The following is a 21,208-nucleotide window of genomic DNA, read 5'->3' as shown; positions in this document are numbered from 1 at the left end:
CAGTGGATTTGATTACAAGCCCTAAGTGCTCTTTCTAGGCAAGCAGACACCTACCACTGAAGAAGATCTTCCTCCGGACAGTGAGCAGCACCTGCCCGTTTCGTGCAGCACTGGTCATTAAATCCAGAACTTGCTTGTGTGACTTCCCTTTCACAGGGACTCCATCAATGCACATCAGCTCATCCGCTGCACGCAGCCTCCCGTCCTTTTCCGCTGCTCCCAATGGGATTATGGCTCCAATATAAATCTGTGAGCAGAGTCCAGGGGTTTGAAAGGGAACATGAGTTCATCAGAACACACAGTGGTTGGAATCCACGTGAATCTGTGCAGAAGAGGTCTTTTGGGGAACATTTTTTTAAAGATTACCTCACTGTCTAGCTCTAGCAGAAATGCAGCCAGCAAGTGACTCTGCACAAGCTGATCTAGTGGAGACAATCTGGAGTCTCAAAGCATTCACTAAATACTTCAAAAATCTTTAATCTATATTTTTGTCAGTTCTTCTCTCTTGAGCATGTTTGCCAGTTTATTAGAAAGAAAAATTTTTGAAATGAGCACACACCATGTACTTATTATGTATATGATTTCCTAGATATTTATGACACAAAAGCCTCTGACATTCAATCTACTCTATTTTTATTTTTTTTTTACCAAGACTGAGGAAGAATGACTGGGGAAGAAATAAAAGCTTTTGAACAAACTCAAGTTTGTTTCTGAAAAGTTGCTTATAGACAGTTCCACATTTCAAGTTGCTTCAGTTCTCAGCTTTTGGTAATTAGATAATGAATTCAAACACCAACAGTTCTGCCTACCCCCCACCTCAAAAAGTGCTACTAAATATAATACAGAGAAGAACACCACACTCAATTTCACATGCTACAATCATTTTCAATTAAACAGAAGATTAAGGGTAACCACAGCTAGTATTGCTGGAGGTTAAGAATGGCAGGCAGCTCATCAGTACACAGCACTCAAGACCTCAGCTCCACACTTCCTAACAGCTATGGGTGTTATGGAAACCAAACACCACAAATGCTATAAACAGAAGTAACAGAAGTAACATTCTCTGTGTTTGCTTTTTACTTTAAATGCATATTAGTGAGGGAGAAATGAAAAAAAAAAGGCTAGCACTGAATCACAGCTGGGAATGGAAAAACCTAATTCCTTCACTGTAATTGGAAAACAATCTATGCAGATCTATTCCAAAAGCTTTTTCTCTCCACTTAAACAGCTTAAAGAAAGGTCCCTGATATATAGTACAAGTCTTAGAGCTTCTTCCCAAAGAGAAATTTATGCATGTTTGAAAATACAGGGGAGTCTCCTAAAACCTGCCCTTGGAGAGCAGACCATCCAGGGGTATCTGGTCTGGCATTTGCCCAGCTGCCTCCGACACAATGCATGCCTAAAAATCCAGCGGGAGAAGCAGGGAATAAAAGGGGTGTGTCACCATCTCAAACCTCATTTCACTGGGCAGCAAGGAAAGGAACAGCCTAATGAAATTTTGACAGAAGGAGCAACCACTTCCTTCCACTCAGCTGCTTCCCAGGATGCGCTGCTGTGCACAGCTCACCAATGACTGATCACTACTGGGATCAGATGACAATGGGCAAAGGCTGGGGACCAGCATGGCCCTTCCGAGGGCTCCGAGACACGGCAACAGCTGTAGAAACACCGCCAGTGTCCTCGGCCCGACAGAAAATTGCGGCCAAGGATGGGCTCGGTAGCGGGAAAGGTGCAGAACCTTGGAGAATGGAGTCCACGAAGAGGGGAAAAAATAAAGGTAATGAGGACTAACTCCTGATCTCTGAAAGGCAGGTACGAATCAGTCAATTTTGCCATCACTGAGCTGCCTGGATGGGATGATGGGAAATGGGGATGACAGAGTAGGATCATTCCAACAGCAATATTGTGAATAACTGCGATCAGTTTCACTTACAGGCTGATCTGGTCCGTCCCCACCAAGCACCCGGAAACCAAAGCCTGACTCTTGTTTTCTCAGGAAAACATCTAAATCTCTTGTGTTTGGAGCTAAGAAAAAGAAAAACAGTATTTCAAAACATGTAAGGAGCTATCCTCGATATTGAGGAGTTCTTGAAGGATTATGCTTTGGTGGTACACTCTGAGTCTTCTAGTGACAAAACACAGCAACCAGAAGTACAGTGATATTCTCTTTCCAAAATGGTAACATTAATTTTCAAAGCAGAAATCTCAACTACATCTGTGCAGCAGACCAGGATAAAAGCCACTCTGTAACACAACTCAGAACTACTTCTATAAGCAGGTCTACTGCAGTTTACTTCAGAACCACCCTTGACATTATTTCTGCAATTAACTGTTTTACTGAAAATACGGCTTAAACATAAACTTTATCTTTTTTGTCTTTCTGATTGCTGTTTGAATGATGCATTACTTGAAACGTTTTATCCACAGCAGGTTAACAAACTTAGCAACAAAGTCTCAGTAGTTTTACCACACATGCAAGAAGAGAAAAAATTCCCTCATAACACAGTATTTTCAAGATGAAGATGATGTACTTACGTTTGTCCTCGTAAATTGTCTTAGACTTCAGGTAGACTTCAGACGGGTCCAGTTTAGGAGAGCCTGGTCGCACAGCAGAGGGCGGGAAGGGCATCGGCTGCGGAATGGTATCGCTGACAGCTTCCAAACTCCCGGAACTGTCCTGCCTGTCCTTCTGAAACAGCCCACAGATGCAAAATCCACATTAAATAAAGGCATCACTACACTTCTGTGTGCAAAGACAATGAACACCATGCAGAAGAAATAGACAGGAAGAAAGGAACAAAATTACAGCTTTTCCAGTGGGTATGTCTGACCAGAGTACTAAAGTCTTCCTCACTTGTACATGAGTTTCTACTGGAGACTAGCATTGGAAAGAGTTTGAAGTGACTGAGTTTTAAGGTCACTCAGAGACGAGTGAAGATGGGCAGATGCTGGTAGTTACCAACACATGGGATGAAGTGGGGCAAAAGGACTGATCATGTTTGAAGAAGACACCGAATCCTTGTCAGGTGCCTGCCTGGCTGTGGGCCACAATCCAGCACCAAAGGCACACGCTACTCCTCACCAGCACTGCCTCCTGTCCTTTGCCAGGCTCCTCCCCACAAGCGCCAGGGGTGCCCCTAGCATGAGCTGTTTGCTGGAGCAACATACAACGGGGCAGGAGGACACACCTGGGCAGTGTGAGGTATTAACAACTTGCCTTTTTCGTCTTTTCACGATCTGACAGCTGCAACTCTCCTGTTCATGAGGCAAGGACACCTTGTGGTCCCTCATCTAAATCCTCAGTCAATTATGCAACAAAATAACTCTAAATATTTCTTCTGCGCTGAAATCCAGCCTGGAAAGCTGGCACGTGGCAGCGCATGCCAAACCACAGCAGGAGCAGAACAGATGTAGATCTGCCCTTTCACCAAGAGCAGAAGAAACTGCCCAGAGCCATTCAGCAGTTTGACACTTCTTGTATGTTTATAAACACAAGAACTTGCCCTTTTAAAGTGAATTATTTTGCCACACTGCTTAATGCCACTGAGCATCAAGCACTCTGTGGGCTGCTGCTGCTGTATGTGTGCTGGAATAGAATGCCAGTACCCAAGTCCAAACTATTTTTAGCACATTGCCATGGGATCCATGCTGACAGGACCAGGGCCCTCCAACTGCAGGGATTTCTGCTCTGATTTATTCAGTGCGGGCAGGTGGATGCTTGCAAGGAACTGAATCTGAAGATCTTATTGAGCACAGTCATCTTTGAGCATGCTGAACATGTGTGCTTGTGTCATTCCACTGCTGGGACGCAACTAAGGTTGCACTCAAACAAGAGGATAAAGATAGAAAGAGAAGTTACAGCTATGTTCTGGTAATGGGGTTTTCATAAATTTCCCTGATTTGTTCTGTACAAGAAGCATTTTTAAAGAAGTATCTGCGTTCGACCAGTCTAATTTACAACAGAAACCTTCATAATAAACATAAGCATTAATATCAGCATTATTAAATCAGAGGTTGCTCTATTAAGACCAAGGATTCTTTACTGAGCTAATACATATTAAAGATGTCCTGACAGATCAAAATTCCAAGAGCAATGAGTATTGAGCTAGGAATGTACAGCTCCATAGAGACTTGCTGAAAATATGGATCCAAAGATAAGCATTTCCAAAAGAGAGCACTAATCAGTCCATTAATTCTATGCGAGGACTGAGAAGAATCAAAGGGTCATAAACTTCCTTTAGGAATGAAAAAAACAGATACTGTATTTTGTTTCCCTTTTAATGGGTACTCTAACTTAGACGAAGAATTTTTGCCTACCAAGCAGATGTGGTTTTGCTAAACCATCTTGCAGGTTATCACAGGTACTAAAATCCAGAGGAAATGAGATTACAAAGCAGGTCAGAAACAAGTTAAATACATCACCAATACTCACTCCTTTGGCAGCTTTAGTAGGGGAGGGTGGACCTGAAGAAAACAGAAAGTAACTTTAATAGCAGGTTACAAAAAGTTTCAACAACATTTCAGCAATATAATCAGCTGCCCCTGGAGTAAAAATAATAGCAGCTGATTCACTGTGCTTTTAAATGGCAAAGTGACCAAAACCACCACTTTAGAGAAGTCTCAGTTAGAACGGAAAGCTGTACAACAATGAAAAATATCTATTTCTCCTTCTGCTGGAAGCTGGTCAGCCAAGTCACCCCTCAGTTCACAGGATAAGGAGACTTATGAATTTGTCTGAAGGAATTTCACTTGCCACACAGAAATCTAATTATTTCCTTAGCTGATTAAGGAACAGTAGTGTTTATACAGAAAAAGATCCAGAGACTTTTGCAAATACCAGAGGCCGAAGTCAGGGTTACAATAAAGCCTGAAAGGACACTGAATGGCCACGAGCTGCCTCATAATTAATTCAGATTGAGCTTCCTTTGAAAGACGGACACTGTCTACTACAGTTTCTGGGGAGAAGATGCATTCTGGTCTGTGACTGACAATCAAGGAAGGGGTATGAATATGCAAAGGAAAACAGATTTTTTTCTGCTATTTCCAGTGATCAGCACCACCTCTTCGCTAATCCTTCTTCCCATCTCCTGCAATCCCCTGTTCTTTACAGACACAATTACTAGAATATATTTGAAGAACCGCACAAAACTCAGTCCATCATATGCTTTGCATTACACTGGAGACCATGTGTTTGCTTTAGCACTCCCGAGAGACTTGGAAGAGACAGTGCATAAACATATCACCATATAATTGTTGAGGGAAAAAGACCCAAAGAAAAACGTAACTAAAACTTCAAACAAAACCCCAGCAACATGCTCTCACCCTAAATAGTGAGGGGTATAAATCAAACTTAGAACATAATAGCTCAGAGATAGAATGAACTGCTGCTTAGCTGTCAAGACTGGACACAATTTAGATATCACACTAAAATAGGACTTTTAAAAACTTATAACCAATATGACAACTGCAATTTTGTCTGTACCTCCTCTTAAGATAAGCAGGGGCACCTCTGCTCCGACTGGAAACTGCTTGAGCACCTCCACCACCTGCAAGTGGGTCAAGCTCTGCACATTCTGATGGCAAATCTCCTTGATGACATCCCCTTTCTGTAGGCCTTGGCACCACTGGCTGTCCAAAATCATCTTCACCTTCTGGCCTGTGGGACTGTCTGCAATGGCAAACCCAAAGCCTTTAGGCCCTTTGATCAGAGGGATGGTGACCAGCTCTGGCTGAGAGCCTCCTGAGGAGGCAAAGGAGACCCTTTGCTCTGCTGAATCCATAGAAGGGCCGTTCAGGCGACCATTGACCAACACTTGCCCATTCTGGTCCAACACAACTGTTGCCGCTACTAAATCTTGGCTGGACATGGAAGCATCTCCCTTGGCCACCGGCGGACCATTAATGACAGGCGTGGCTGTCACTATATCCACCACAGGGTCTTCATTGTCATCAGGAAGAGGGTACCCACGACACAAAGTCATGTTCACATACTGATTGATGGGAATGAGCTGAAACATCTGGACAACATCTGCATGGGTATGGCCAAGGACACAGCTTCCATTTATGTCCACGATGACGTCACCTGTTACAAAAGAAATTTTGACGGTGTCAAAAACAGAAGTGAAACCTTCAACAAAAGCCTACCTTGCAGAAATCACAGTGCTGTCTTCAAATTAATAACTTAATAACAACTTAATAACTAGTGTCTGGGATATTACCTCATGGCTAATATTGTCAAAAAGCATAAAGGATTTCCTCTTTGCATTTATTCTATTTCATCTCAGGACACAGTGTGCTAAATATATAAAGTTTAATCTGCAGCAGATTTAAAAAATGATACTGTACAGCCACAGGAGATGAAGCAGAGCACGCACACTACAGCAAGCAGATGTCTTCTACTTTAATTTATATTGCAGAGCATCCTAAACCCAATGCAGAATAAATCAGATTTTTTTGGCCTCGTGTTTATTTTAGGTCTGGCTGAACTTTAAGCTAGGATTGAGCACACACACATACTCTTACACTGCTGCCACACGTGGCTAAGAATACATTTTCAAAATGAACTTATGTGGGCTTCAGATCCCAAAACCTTGTTTCATGTTTTCATAATTTTGATGCGAAACTTTGCATGTGAGGTACAACATGTCCTGCAAACTGTCCTAACCCTTTAATGCCCAGGCATCAGTAAAACAGGATCTCCCTTATTCCATTAATTACAATCAGAATAGCTGCATGTCTTTTCCATTCCAACAGTTCTGCAGGATTGTTTACATTTTTGCAAAGGTGGAAAATGAACCACATACAAACAAGTTCAAGCAATACATCAGCAACAAAACAGGAAATTGTTCCATTTTGTAAGTTAATAGTATTTATCATTCAAAGTATGAGTTCTTTTACTCATTTGCTCAAGAGTAAGTGTTTATGTTATAGGCAAAGAAGCATTTCACCTTTTCTAATACGCAAACCAGAGGTTATGGTAAGGTTACAGGTAACTTAATTACACATGTAATAACCATGAAAAAATGCATAAGTCCTCATGGGTTGTTGATCCCTCTTCTCTCCTCCCTTGTCCAGCTCACACAACTTTGCTTCCTTACTCCTGCTGTTGGCTTTTTGCAGTTTTAATAATCAGTGTCATAGTTTCTGGCAGCAACAAGGCAAAACAGACTAGGATTCAAACACATTATTTTTACTTCGCTTACAGAGAGAGAAAACATTCTATGAATAAACATGAAGATAAGTGTCTTTGGTAAAGCAGAAATACTGAAATCTCCAGAAGTGCCCTTAAAGTCAATTTTTATCTAGAATGCTGCTTCTTTTCCTTTTCAGCCACTGCTCTGCACAGATCTTTCACAAATATGAAAATATTTTATTTAGTGAGGCTGTGTATGGAGTCCTCTAACCTCCTGTGCCTCAAGCTGTGTTCTCCAAAGTACCCCAGGAAATGGAAGTTTACAGAAATAACACTTGACCTGGAGCAATTCTTCCATCTTGCGCAGCGGGTCCATCTTGTAACACATTCTTCACCTGAAGAAACTCGTCAGGCCTGTCCCCTCCGATGATTGTGAATCCAAATCCCATAGTACTTTTTTTCAGGGATGTTCTTATGAGTGCTCCAGTAAGCTGGGATGGATCTCGAGTGAAGAGAGACCTTCCCGGTCCTTTAGAATTATTGAATACAGAGACAGGAGGGCAGTAAGCCAGGGTTAATTCTGGTTTTTAAGGTGTCACAAAGGTTAATGACTTGTCAGCTTCTGAAGCAGTTTTAAAGGATAAACAGACAGGGAAATGCTACACTCATTTTCCAGCTGAATTCAGTGCATGGAAAAGAGTTTTTCTGAACAAATTGCAACAGAGCTGTATGCAAACCTCCCACCTCAAATTCCCAATTTTTGTCCTTGAATACCAAGCTTAAAGTAGATCAAAAGCATAAAAACTCCAGGTGTGGCTTTACCTGCACTTCCAGATGGCTCTTCTAACCCTCCAGATATTCCAAAGCTGTTTATGAGAACCGGCTTCAGAACAACCAAAATTATTTAGAAGCAGTCTTAATGTGTCGGTTCAATTTTAACATGAAAAAATCCTTCAAAAAACCCAAAAGATCTTGGAGGGTAACATTGCAATGGCTAGCAAAAAGACAAGGCTGATGCCTTCATGAATTCCAGAACGGGATTTTTATAAAGCATACTTGCAGATAAAAATATGTGTGACAAAGAACACAATATTCAGTGATACCTGATTTGGAAGGGCCAGCATCAGTCTGTCCTAGCTGTTTTTTCCTTTTGGCTTCCAATACTGGGTTTTCAAACTGAGTTTTCTGGTTAATATGACTGCAGACATACAAAAGGTAGGTCAGGATTTCAACAGAAAACATTGACTCCTTCCCAAAAAAGACAACCCCAAAAAACCACATCTACAAACACTGTTTTTTATTATGTCAGATGAATGCTCTGGAGAAATGAACAAAAAACCTCTCATAACTAATACTGAAAATATGCTCACTCTTCCAGCGGTTTAATTACTTTGAGGCAAATAAAATTTTACTTCCTTTAATCGCCAGGCAGAGTTGTGATAGTTTAGATCTGAGCAAATCTGCTTTTTCTTTTGACCCATCGACCTATACTATTTACAAACTCAGGCATCACCTTTTCCCTAGCAGATGATAGAGAAGTACAGCATAGGAGGGAAAAACCAACGAATTTGAGCATAATTCAAATTTTGCTAAGTGAAAAATGTTTGCTCGTTCTCTGAAGCTACATTTTCAACTGTACCATTTTTCTTCTCCATGGTTAAGGAGAGATTTAATTTCCTCTGGCCTGAAGGAGATTCAAAAGAGCTCCTGCAGCAGTTTGGTGGTTATTGACTTGGCGTTTTGAAGACAGCAATGATCTACAAGTTATTTTTACTCTTTTGAAGTTATCAGGTGCCACTCTTAAGTCAAGTGACTCTGTTTTTGTTAGGCTAAGAAAAATGATATGAGCTCATTTCCATCTATAAATTATTTTGGTTGCAAATTGCTTTCTTTCCCCAAATGAAAAACAGTCCTTAAGTCTTTAAGGTCACACTGTGGATTTTCCCTCATGCCCATGCTACCAGAAGTTTGTGCCATGAGTTTGCAACCCAAGAACTGGTTTTCCTGGATATATTTAATAGTTTCACAGAATGTCTTGGACTGGAAGGAACCTTAAAGCACATCCAGCAGTTCCACCCCCTGCCACGAGTATGGATACTAGACCAGATTGCTCCTAGCCCTGTCCAACCTGGCCTTTCACTGCATTACAATCTCTACTTACTGGGGATCAAGGACTTCAGAGTTTCATGCTCAATTTTTTATGTATGCCAAATCAATAATTAGCACTTACTCAACGTAATATGTCCCATATTGAGGGTCTTCTATTTTCTCCCATCCATAAGGAAGTTCTGCAATCAGAAAGACCGTATTTTCCATTACAGGGGAAAACTGTCCACAAATATCAGAGTTTTCATTAAAGAACACCTAGACTCATGAAAAATATGAGGAAAATTCAGGTCTCGTTTTCTTCCCGGATGAAAGGTAAAAGCCTGTTCCAGGGAATCTGAAGCCCTGCAACTCTTACTCCTTCTTGCACAATGATGAGCCTTGTATTCAATGAAATCACACAACTTAAAACATATAATAAACTTAAAGACCTGTCTGTACTGAAAATTACATGCAAAAGGCTCCTTTTTATGGCAAATTCAGCATCTGGTAAGAGGGTGCCAGCAGCTCATGACTGACTGAAGGTAATAAGCAGTTACCACAGAGGTCAGCTTATCAAGTTTATTGTTCTAGTTATCTTGACCATGGAAATTTAAATCCTAGAATAATGAATATAGTCAGCCAGACATTTTAAGGATAAATTTGCCCTGCAATCTTGTTTGAGGCTGTCCTAAGTTTGACAATAACAGGAATTTCCCTAGCACATGACAGCATGTTACCAATTACTAATAGCAGTATTGCTCCACAGGGTCTGACTAAAGACCCAATGGGTCCATGAATTTAAATATTGTTCATTTGGATATCCTGCATCTCTGTTTAAAGAGCTGCATGTACGTTTAATAAGCAGCAGTATGCAGCCATTGCTCCAGCTGGCTTCATTATGGATACATGGCTGTTAGGCTGGGCAATTTTGGAGGATGACACGTCATTCTGAGCCTGCTTCAGCTTTTGGAACATGTCAGGCATTTGCTGAAGATAGAGCTACCGACAGAGCTACTAGCTACTGAAACTCTTTCCTAGCAGACTAAATTGCCCACCTGTGTAGGAAATGGTTGCAGAAATTGCCTGGAGGCTACTCACCTGGAAGTCTTGAAGGAATTTAAATCAATCAGTCAGATTGCTCCCTTAGCTTCTGCATTCAAATACTATGTCATATGCAATAGTTATCATCAGCAATATGTATTTTGCCACACCTTCTTTGTTATTCCTCTATTCTGTTACTTATGGACCTTCTTCTGCCATATTCCTCCTATACAACTGTTTCCAGTGAGATCATCACTCACGTGCAGCTTTCTCCTTAAGAATGACACTGGAACAAAACATCTCATATTCTGCTCAGGAATGTAGATACACCTTTTGTTTGGCCAGATTCTACTATTTCAGGGAAAATACACCAGCAAGTGTTAGAGGCACAGATCCTCCTCCCAGCCCCCCCAGTCCTATGTAAATTCCTACTGCCACCAAACAGGTGACACTCAGCACTATGCTGCCAGCTCCAGAGTCACATCTACCCAGGAGAAGCTTCTTCCACAGAAGTAATGGACTGCATCCAGTTGGAATAAACTCATACATTTATCAGTGACAGGTGGCAAATGCATTCTGAACATCTCACCTCCATCTTCACAATCTTCAGGAGCTTTGGCCTTCTTACAGAGTCGGGGATCAAGCCATGTCGTTGTCTTGGTGTTGTGACTGTAGAGCAGAACACATGCCAGTAAGAGAATTCTCTCACACTGAAGAAACTTTCCTTCAAGTATTTACTATTGTAGGAAAATGTAGACTTTAGATAATACAACCTTTATTTGTGCCTCAATCACATCACAAAATGCTAAAAAGAAAAGGAACCAGCACACTGGAGACTCTCCAGGGCACACAGGAAGTGTTAAAGGCAGAGATCCTCCCCCCAGCCCCCCAAAAGCTCATATGGGAACAACAGCTGTTTCTACCTGATAGGAAAAAAAAATGTCTAGCCTCCTCATATGCTAAACTCTCAGGAAGGTTTCTGTTTCATTTTTGCCTTAGAACTCATAAATGAGGCAGTTTTACATGTGCACACAAAAGCTACTTTCCTACCCTGGGCTTTCATCTGGGCTATTTGTATTTTGAAACATCCATTCCCAGTCAAGGAACACAAGCAGAGAAGAGAAGCTAAACAAGGTCTCAAATTTCAGGGAAATTTGACATAGAGAAGGTTTCCATGTCACGTGTCACTTAGCAATACTCAGCCAGCTCTGTATTTGTGAGATACAAAACTTAGAAAAAACAAACTGACTTTGCAGGCGGAACCATAAGGTCTTCCAGCACAATGGGAATTGTACCGAGCATTCAACGAGTAAGGAGTGTAACAGTAGGAAAATAGTAAATTTCATAAAGAAACAGAAGCAGCATGAGAAGAAGAGAGTGAAAGAGCAAGCTTTCCAGACTGCAGCCACCAGCATTTGTCTCCTCCAAGGAGTTGAGTTACTCACTCAATGAAGTAGATCATGCCAGTATCCGTGTAGGCCATTTCCCAGTTCTTGGGTAGTGGTTCCAGGGTCTCATCCCTTGACAAATAATTTCTGAAGTCCATGTTGCTGCTTGTCTGATTGTAGCTGGGAACAGGTTTCATCCAGTCAGGAGAATCTGAATATTTTTCTTTGTTTTCTGCAGTTGTTCAGGGAAAGTGTTTGTCAGATGCTTATGTTGTTTCTCACAAAGAACCACCCTCTTAATCTGGCTACGAGTGGATGTCAAACATGTCTCTCTATGTGATGTGCATTTTTTCACGTTTTTTTTCAGCTGTGAACTTCGAAAAGCTGACATGAAAACACTGAACTCTGCTCTTCCCCTGCCAAACAGAATTAACCTTGTATTATGTGCCTGAACCTACTCTGAAAAATCAACACTGGCAGAAATCCAAGTTGACTATGTTCTGTTGACTTTTCTACAGAGAGAACAGTGTTTGTAATGCCATAAAACAATCAAAAAATCCTACTAATATTCCTCAAAGAATCAGAAGGAAATGTAGAGAAGACCCAAACTGCCAGTAAAATAAACAATACCTTGCTACAAGCCACAACTAGAAAAAAGATCCCAAAAATTCCGGCAGGAAACTTTAAATAGAAGTCTCTATCCTTCAGAACTGAGGTTATGCTTGATACCCTCTGTGACATGACAATGTCCACGACCTTCACCCAACCACCAGCCTGACCATTGGCCCCTCTGTGGTGTTGCCAGCCCTGAAGATGACAAGACTAGGTCAGGTCTGGTCAGTGTAACACTGTCCTAAACAGTCACACACAGGATCAACTGCAAATGCAATGTGACAGTTCCTCTCCACCATCAATTCTCCCCCCTCCAGATGAGTAACCATGGCAGCAAAAGGAAAAGGGCATCTTGCCAATCCCAGAAAGGTCCTGCTGGACACCACTCCAGTCTCAACATGCTTGGCCTTGTTTCTCACTACAAGCTCCCCCTTGGGTGACTTCAGGTTGTATGACAGTTCCCCTAGGCAAAATCTGAAAATTTTACAGTATGAGCCAATGTTGCCCCTTCAACCAATCACTGCCTTAAAATTTCCTGTGTACAAGTTCAGTGATTGCCTCAAAATTCAACAGTAACATTTTCAGGGTATGAATTCTACGCTGTGAAGGACTCTGTTATTTCAAGAGTGGACAAATTTTTCCTTCCTGCTCGTGTAACTGGCCCTGGTCCATATCCAGCACCACATGTTCTGGACCAGCAGTGCATTTTATGATGCAACTGCACATCTGGCTGGGAGAACAGCTGGTTTTTTTTAAAAGGTCATCTCAAAATCAAATAGAAGCACCAGTCTGAACAGAAACTGCCTTCATACTTCACCTAAACTAAGGAAGCACAAATGTTTTTTGTATAGTCCTTATCCATTCATACAATACTCCAGGGAATTTCTCCCCTTGTCAACCAACCTATCCCTCCACTGCCATTAACTGCTTCCTTTTCTTCCTCTTCCTCCTCCTCAGGGAGAGAACTTTCCATTCTTTGCATTTTGCTGACGGATGTGGTTCTTTTCCTCTGCGATTCAGTATCAAAATCATTGTCAAAAAGAACTTGATCCACTGGATCAGGCTGAAAGGGGCTGGGCTCTGCTGGAGGCTTTGGAGTACCATAAAAATTACCTGAAAATGAGACAGAAATCAGGAGCACTGAAGCACAGATACTGCTGAAGGCACTAGCAGTGGCTGTTACCAGTTTAGTGCCCATGCAAATGTATTTTGGTGACATTTTAAAGCCTCAAAGAAGACATCAGCACTACCAAAACCCAATCAACAGTCAAAGCCTATTTATTCATACACTGACTTCTTGCTAAGGCAGCACTAATTGTCAGAAAACAAGAGGTTATCTGAAAACTTTTATCCTGCTACAAATTTTCTAAAGAAATAGATGGATTCAGAGCAACAGAAATATTGAAGTCAAAAAGCAAATTACTTTTACGCAGACACAAGGCATTTGTTTCCATAAAACCAGTTAACAAGTAATTGATTTTTAACACTTGCAATTTTCTACTGACAATATACTTGCAAAACAAAGATGTTGATATGGCTTCATATCAATATTTTCAAATCAATAGGCTGATATTTTTACTTCAGAAAAAAGAACAAATTTTTCCTTCAATATTTTAATCTGAAGTACAAAGGAATCATCTGCTGTTTTCTGGAAAAGAATTTCAGCAATTGACCTCTCTCCTGACTGCTCATATGATTTTTATTAGGGAATTGAGCACAAAGCAAGGAAGCTTCCCAGAATTCCTGCTGGAGTAACTTTTAGTGCCTGGATACGGTTTTGACCATGGAAATACATATACAAAAAAACCCTTCTGCAAATATCAAGCAAGGGCAAGGCTCAGAGAGGGGACAGTCAGATAAAGTGCAGCTCAGGGATAAAGAAAAAAACCTACTAGTTTAGCCTAAATTTGCTTACTAGATTTCCACAGACTGGACAATATTAACAGATAGTGTGGGATAAGGAAAACAAGAGGCACAGAGCCTTTCACGAGATTGATCACCATCTCCATTACAATGTTTTTCCTCAACACATTTAACAAACCCAACTTTCCTACAATCTGGTCTAGTGCTGTTCAACTTTTCATTGAAAAATGCTTTAGTTTCTCTGCTGGGTCAGAATTTCTCTTGCCATTTGTCTTTTTGATGCACACCTGAGAGAAGAACATGGCTCCGTTCTCTGAGGTGTACACAAAATTTACTAAATTCTCTTAAATTTGTACCAGGCACAAACAAACCCTTTCAGAATGCTTCCCGAAAATGCAACAGTGAAAATAATCTGGCGGGATTAAGAGCAGTTGAAAGGACAATCTGCAGATTATTAGAAAGCTTTAAACCAAGATTGCTCCTCCTCTTCACCGTAATCCAAAAACAGACTAACTATTGTCTCTCTACTACTGTCATGACCATCAAGTGAGCAGGAAAGCTGGTACCACAAGGAGCTACACCTGGACACAAGTATTGGGTCCTTATTCCCATTCCATTAAACATCACTGACATACCATCATATGTTCCACTTTCTAGTAAGGCTCCACTTTCTTCCAATGCTTTAAACTGCTCAACAGGAATGAAATTATAGTCTACCCCAGGGACTTCCCCATCTCTGGGAGCCCTTGTAGTGCCTGCAAAGACAGAGAAAACACTCTTGTAAGACACATAAATGCTGCTTGTTACCAAATGCTGCCTGCTGTACAGGTCAGTAAAAACAATGTATTTTCAAATCTTTATACAAATATTATGTCACTTCAGTAAGAGTTAAAACGACTCTTGGTAAGCAAGTGAACAATAACATATAAAAACTGAGACAGTAAATTATACAGGAACGACACTTCTGGTATTGGGGGAGGAGGAGAGAAGCAGCTCGGTGAGGTGGCAATTAATAGAGAATTCTTTCTCATGGTCAGTGAACCAAAAACAACTTTTGTGGCAGCTGACAACACGCAATCTCAGTCTGGGTTATTTTATTTTAACCCAGCTGTAAGGGTGCTGCATCTTTCCCTATTTCCACCAGCACCAACTCTCTAATTTGCAATGAGGTCATCATAACTAAGCACATTTGATTTTTGGGCCACCAAATCCATAACTCAGCACAGACTTTATTTTTTAACCTACGATTCAAAGTATAATTCAGCCACACTCCAACCCCTGGCCGAAGGTAAACTTTATCAGTAAACTGCTGTGTTAATGCAGAGGTTCTCAGTGTTTTGTCTATAAAAACAAGCTTCCCATAGTTATAACAGCTTAATTAAAGCTCTCCTGAAAGAACTTCACTGATTCATTACAATTCATTACTGCCTACAACCTAATAGCATTTTAAAAGCATGTATCATTTTTTTCAGGCAGCAGCACGAACAAGGGCTAGTAAATAAAAGCTAGTAATAATGAAATGCAGTTTAAGAAAGCCACTAACTCTCAGGTGTGCTCAGAGAGAAGAGAGTAGAATTCCTGTAGATAAAAAAACTTTACTTGACAAAGTTTTTAGTGTAATGAATATTTAAACAGTCAACGATGAGCTTTTTAATCAGTCTTCTTAGGGTGAGCAAACAATCTGCCTGTACGTTCTGCCACTGTCACCCCTTCTGCACCCAATCCCTCCTCCCACCCTCCTTCCAGCTGCCCTGCTCTGCCAAATGCACTTGACACTCAAGGCCTCAGTTTGCTCTTTGTGAAGAAAAAAACCATAACACATTGACAAAATTCAGGATGTTTTGGCACTGCTTGATCATACTGGGAAAGATTTATTTCTTGTGGTGGCTGGGCCATTCTAACAACTACTGACAAATTTGTGAAGAGCCACACACAGATATTACTGAAACAATCTGAACTTTGAATTCTCAAGTTTTTGCTGGTTTTCAGTCCATACTGGCTGGACCAATTCATGGCAACTTCAGATGTGAAGCTACTGTAGCAAAGCCAGAAGTCTCCACTACAAGGTAAAATCTAAAACAGATTAAGAGAGAAGGTATTTCAAACTCATAAATTATGTGGGAGTTAGCAGGAACAGATGAAATGAGGCTGATCTTTACATACTTACAAGGGATGGTTCTCAAATAGAGATTGTCTCTGATCACTTGCTGAAGTTTGTGGTCTATCGAGCCCTTCTGGAACTGAAGGCTTAGGTAGTGGCGCAAGTCCTTGTTGATGACTTTTCCTTAGAAAGAAAAAGAATAAATTAGAATAATCTGTAAAGCAGGATCTCACAATAAGAACTGTGTTTTACTGCTATAGTAGTTTCAGAAAAAGCACGCAGCTGGAAGAGCTGCTTTGTTTTAAATACAACAACCTTGATGGAAAATATCATTTTGTGCTATCAAATCACAGAATCCCAGAATAGTTTGTGTCAGAAAGGAACCTTAAAGCTCATCTTGTTTCACCCCTTGCCATGGGCAGAGACACCTTCCACTATCCCAGATTGCTCCAAGCCCCATCCAACCTGGCCTTGCATGCTGCCAGAGATGGGGCAGCCACAGCTTCTCCGGGCGCCCTGTGCCAGGGCCTCACCACCGTCACAGGGAAGAATTTCTTCTGGCACTGTGGTTTTCAACAGAGCTGACTAACAACCATTCCCCCTCATCTCCCGAACAAGGCAGCGACAATAGTCTGGAATTGTTTGAAAATCAATATAAAGTATTAAAATACAAGACCTATTATCAAAATTCAAAGTCTCTACAGACAAGAAACTATTTAACTGCATTTTGAAGTAGTTTCCATTCAATTTACACCTACTCACCAGTCACCTGAGTTCAATATTTTGTCACATGGGAACTTGCATTCTTCAAATTATAAAAAGAAAATATTTCCTTCTTAAAAACATTGCATAATAGAAGGGAGTTGGGTTTTTTTACAGTTAGTCCTTTACAATACTTCTGTCAGGTATCATTAGTGAATCTGTCACATCACTGGAGAACCATGGCTCCTTCAGCGCACAAATAACTGAGCTCTTGTATTACTGCCTCATCCTTCAGACAGGAGGGTACAAACCAATCTTTTGTCCCCTGTCAGCCTCCCAGAAAACACAGTAAACAGGGTTCAGTGACCTTGGTAAATTTAAGTTACGCACTACAGCAGAACACTCAGGGCTTTAGGGAAAAAGCTCAACCTTTGTCTCCAAACCTAGAGAAGGAGATGGGCAGCAGCAGATGGATGCTGGTGTAGCACAACAGCAGGGAAAAAGGCTGGAACAGACAACTGCTCCTGTAAAATTACATCACCAACAGGTTATGAAACGCTTAAACCTGCCCCAGAAGCATTTCTGACAGGAGCCTTTGAAGCCTATGAGCTCAGTGTTGTCGAGGAGACCACCTCAAACAGATCACAGACCCCACAGCAGTCCTCATACAAGGCCCAATCACCTACATCTTCAACCAATTACCGTACCTACATACATGTAAAATTTGGAAAAAATCCAAACCATCAAAATCCTCCCACCACTAACCAAGTTTTCCCAACCATGTGTCACTTCTGCAAAGCTGGTTGCGTGTTTTGGTTGTGGCAAGTTTATACCTTCCCTTCCCTTTTAGCCAAAGTGAAGGCATTCCACATCTTGTTCTCAACTCTCAAACATACCCTCAGCAACCACCACTCATCAACAGCAAACTGAATTTCAACCTGCACCCTCTTCCCTACAAACAAAACCATGTCACGATGAGTATTTCAAAATAGAACTAAGATTATCTATCAGCCCTTCAGAGAGGTCAGTGATGTCCACAGATTACAAAATCACCTTAAACCCTCATGCAAGGAGAGAATAAGCCCAGCACACCCTCTGAACAAGCAGCACATCCTGTGCTGAACACAAGTCCTGAGCTCCAAATGAAATCAACTTCTCATCTCCTTAAACACCATCATTTATTTAAAAATTACTTCCAAACACATAAAAGGCATTTTGCATTATAAGGACAACACCTCAGCATCATCCTTGTGGCTGTCCAGCAATTACACAAGCAACGGCAATTCCCACTAATGCAGTTCTCCAACCAACCCCTTCCCAGGAACACACTACAACTCCACAGTCCCCACCTCAATTCCCTATTTCACCAGCATGAACTGCTCGTCATAAAATTTTGGATTTGCTTCCTGCAGCATAAGGAGCACAACATGTCGTGGAATATGGAAACAAATGGGGTAATCTCCAGCAAGAAAAGTATTTTCCCGTTGTTACTACAAATTACTTTGCAGACAAGATAGTTCCTCAACATTAAAAAAAATGTTTTGCTGCTAAAATGGGTCCATCCATCTCCTTGTCAAAGCCAGATATGCACTTCAGTAATCCCAGCATATTTCTCTTAGGCAGATCAATACACTTATATTTCACTGAGGCAGATGGATCTGTTCATCAGCTACTTTCAGAGTACTGCACATTGGAAAAACCAGTCAATATGTGAGAATCTGTTCTGGATGTAGAACTACAGACTTTATTTACTCATTGATCTTTCCCTCTTCATGTCTAAAATTTTAAAAGCTTATAAACCCTTTTCAATAAATATCCACTCAGTTTAAAGACAAAATAAAGGCAAGGCTGCTACTAAGGATACACCAATGTTGAGGGATTAATCTTTATATTAAAAGTTTAGAGACTACAGTATATTGTGAGACCAAGATGACTGAATTGAAGACTGACGGGATTGCCTGGCGAAAACAGAAAAAAGTCAAACAAAATAGTGGGCAGAGGAAAAGTTACAGAAATTCACAGAGAGGATGGTGTGCATTAGAAAGCAGAAAAATCAAGCAATTGTAAGGATGCTTTAGGCAACCTCTGGCAAAAGTCAGATTATTTTCCCGCCAGGAGCTGAGCATGCTTCTTTTACATTTTTTCATACAGGCTTTTAGGAAAACCTCATGTATCAGCCTCTCCAAAATGACCTGATAAATGTTGGGTTGGTGTTTGCTGTGCTGCTGAGCTGCTTCTAAAGGATGACACCAGCAACACAGGGACCAGTCAAGAGGAACAATATACTTTATACCACTCAGGTTCTGCCAGATGAACAGGCACAAGCCTCTTGTTTTCAGTTTTAATTTAAATTAACCAAAAAGGACTGATCAGATGAGGATATGCCCACTGGAGTTGGAGGAGGAGAATTAAGTGGCTGCAGAAAAAAAAAAAAGGCCCAAGTGCCAGTGCAGCAAAACACAGCATTGTGAATTAGGGAGACAAATTAAGGGGACAAAAGTGGGCTGGGGCTAGGGTTGGTTTCTGGGTCCCAGTGCATGTAGCCAGGGCACACCCAGCCTCTCATCCACCAAAACACAGCCCTCATAGTTCAAGGACCAGGCAGGAGGGAGCTCTCCCGGCCCAGCCCGCAGTGATCTGACGCCACCTCCTGCAGATCCCCTTAATTCCACCCCTAAGTCTCCTCACTCCCCTCCCCCAGGGGAGTTTGAACAGCACAGGGTGAAAATTGGAGATATTACATACTGAGATGCAATTTTGTTTTCTCACTCAGGACATAGCAGAGGAGAAATGTAACCAGAGTATCATCTGGTACATTCAGAGTTCCACACTGTGAACAGAATCCCAAAGTATCCAAGGGCTCCGCTCAGCTGTATGATGTGTTACATAAGCTGTGGCTGCCATAGGCCATTGACTATGAAAATTCCAGTGAAACAGACGTTGAGAGCTATAAAGCAGCTCCATGATTTCACTCACAGTCTAACTAAAATAGGAATTCTCAGGGCTCATCAAGTGGAAAACAGCTACTGTTTAATTAAACTGGGCTGTCAATACACCCACTGAGATTAAGTGATTTTTGATGTGATCAAGCAAAAACCATTTAAATAAACGTTCAACTCCACAAATCAGGGATGCAGTGCTAGGAAACACAAGCTAGAATCACTGTGTAACACATTAGCTTTATAATATTCCCCAACAACTACTAACATACGATGATTTCACATAAGTTCCAGATCTGAACACGTGCATTCGCTGAGGACAATGAATGATTTCCAAGCACGCAAGAGAATCACTGCATTTATGAAATGTAGAGAGGTTGGAAAGATCCAGTGGTGACGCAGCCGTAAGTACCTGCCATCATTCACCTGAAAGTACTTTACTGTGACCTGGCAAATACACACCTATGCTCTCAACACAAGGAGAAGGTGCGAGGTTCAAATTATTACAATTAATACAGAAAAGAGACTAGATCATTTTGAGAATGTCCAACCCAGTCAGCAGGTGCTTCCCCATTTTGTGGGTTAGAAGCATAGATGGACTCCTGTGCAGAAGCCTGCTTTTTCTTCAGGGAAGGGGGCCCACAGTCCTGGGATTTTTGAGGAGAAAGGCTGAGACTAGCAGCAATGCCGGGCAGCTTGTGTCCCAGGTCACCAAGGGCTCCATGGCATGCTCACACTCAACACCTCCCTGTCTCCCTTCCAGGTAATGAAGGTAGGAACCCGAGTTGGTACTCAGCCTGTGGAAGAGACGAGTTCCCTCCCAAAAGAAAATCCAGGCCACTTTGGGAGGTGAGGTGACAACCATGCCTGAACCAGTGACCCATGAGGGAAAACAGATCTTGGCCCTATTAGTGACTCAGAATAACTTCTGCTCATTCCCTGAAAAACTGCAGCTTCTTCAAAATGCAGGCAAGTTCCTTGTCAGGTGAAGCATTACATTTCAAGGCTCTTCACAGCCACAATAATCCATTAAACCAAACTCATTTACTATCCGAAAGCTGAGAAATATAAGACAGGGTTATACCAAAAGGCTTGTTTAGCCATAGTTTGCTATACACCATCCAATAAATTCCTGGTAATATTGCCTAACTTACAGAAATTATGGTAGAGATAAGCATTACAGTATTAATAAATCATTTACCAGGCTGCTCAAAATACTGACAGGGCATTTACAGTACTAGTGAAAGAAATGAAAACCTGTTTATCCAGATTAAGGAAATAAAGTAACCACAAACTCCATTACAGAATGTACATCCCAGTTGACTTTGGGGATTTTCTTACT

General features: G+C 41.3%; 1 protein-coding gene across 4 annotated transcripts in view; it reads right to left on the bottom strand.

Annotated features, from left to right (window-relative positions):
• MAGI3 (membrane associated guanylate kinase, WW and PDZ domain containing 3) overlaps positions 1-21,208 on the bottom strand; it is a 55,552-nt gene that overhangs the window by 12,340 nt on the left and 22,004 nt on the right. For 2 of the 4 annotated variants that reach the window (XM_058819240.1, XM_058819242.1), the window contains exons 2-14: positions 16,292-16,408; positions 14,760-14,879; positions 13,165-13,374; positions 11,707-11,881; positions 10,851-10,930; positions 9,363-9,420; positions 8,236-8,330; positions 7,473-7,661; positions 5,483-6,082; positions 4,433-4,464; positions 2,536-2,689; positions 1,934-2,025; positions 55-247 (exon numbers count right to left, since the gene is read on the bottom strand). In XM_058819240.1, the coding sequence (XP_058675223.1) occupies positions 55-247; positions 1,934-2,025; positions 2,536-2,689; positions 4,433-4,464; positions 5,483-6,082; positions 7,473-7,661; positions 8,236-8,330; positions 9,363-9,420; positions 10,851-10,930; positions 11,707-11,881; positions 13,165-13,374; positions 14,760-14,879; positions 16,292-16,408 (2,115 nt within the window). Of the gene's footprint in view, positions 1-54; positions 248-1,933; positions 2,026-2,535; positions 2,690-4,432; positions 4,465-5,482; positions 6,083-7,472; positions 7,662-8,235; positions 8,331-9,362; positions 9,421-10,318; positions 10,457-10,850; positions 10,931-11,706; positions 11,882-13,164; positions 13,375-14,759; positions 14,880-16,291; positions 16,409-21,208 lie in introns of those variants that run through there. The other 2 variants (XM_058819241.1, XM_058819243.1) reach the window with 2 other exon arrangements.

This window comes from Ammospiza caudacuta, chromosome 24 (genome assembly GCF_027887145.1).
Source record: "Ammospiza caudacuta isolate bAmmCau1 chromosome 24, bAmmCau1.pri, whole genome shotgun sequence".
Taxonomy (NCBI): Eukaryota; Metazoa; Chordata; class Aves; order Passeriformes; family Passerellidae; genus Ammospiza; species Ammospiza caudacuta.
This window is presented reverse-complemented; position numbering and strand designations above follow the sequence as displayed.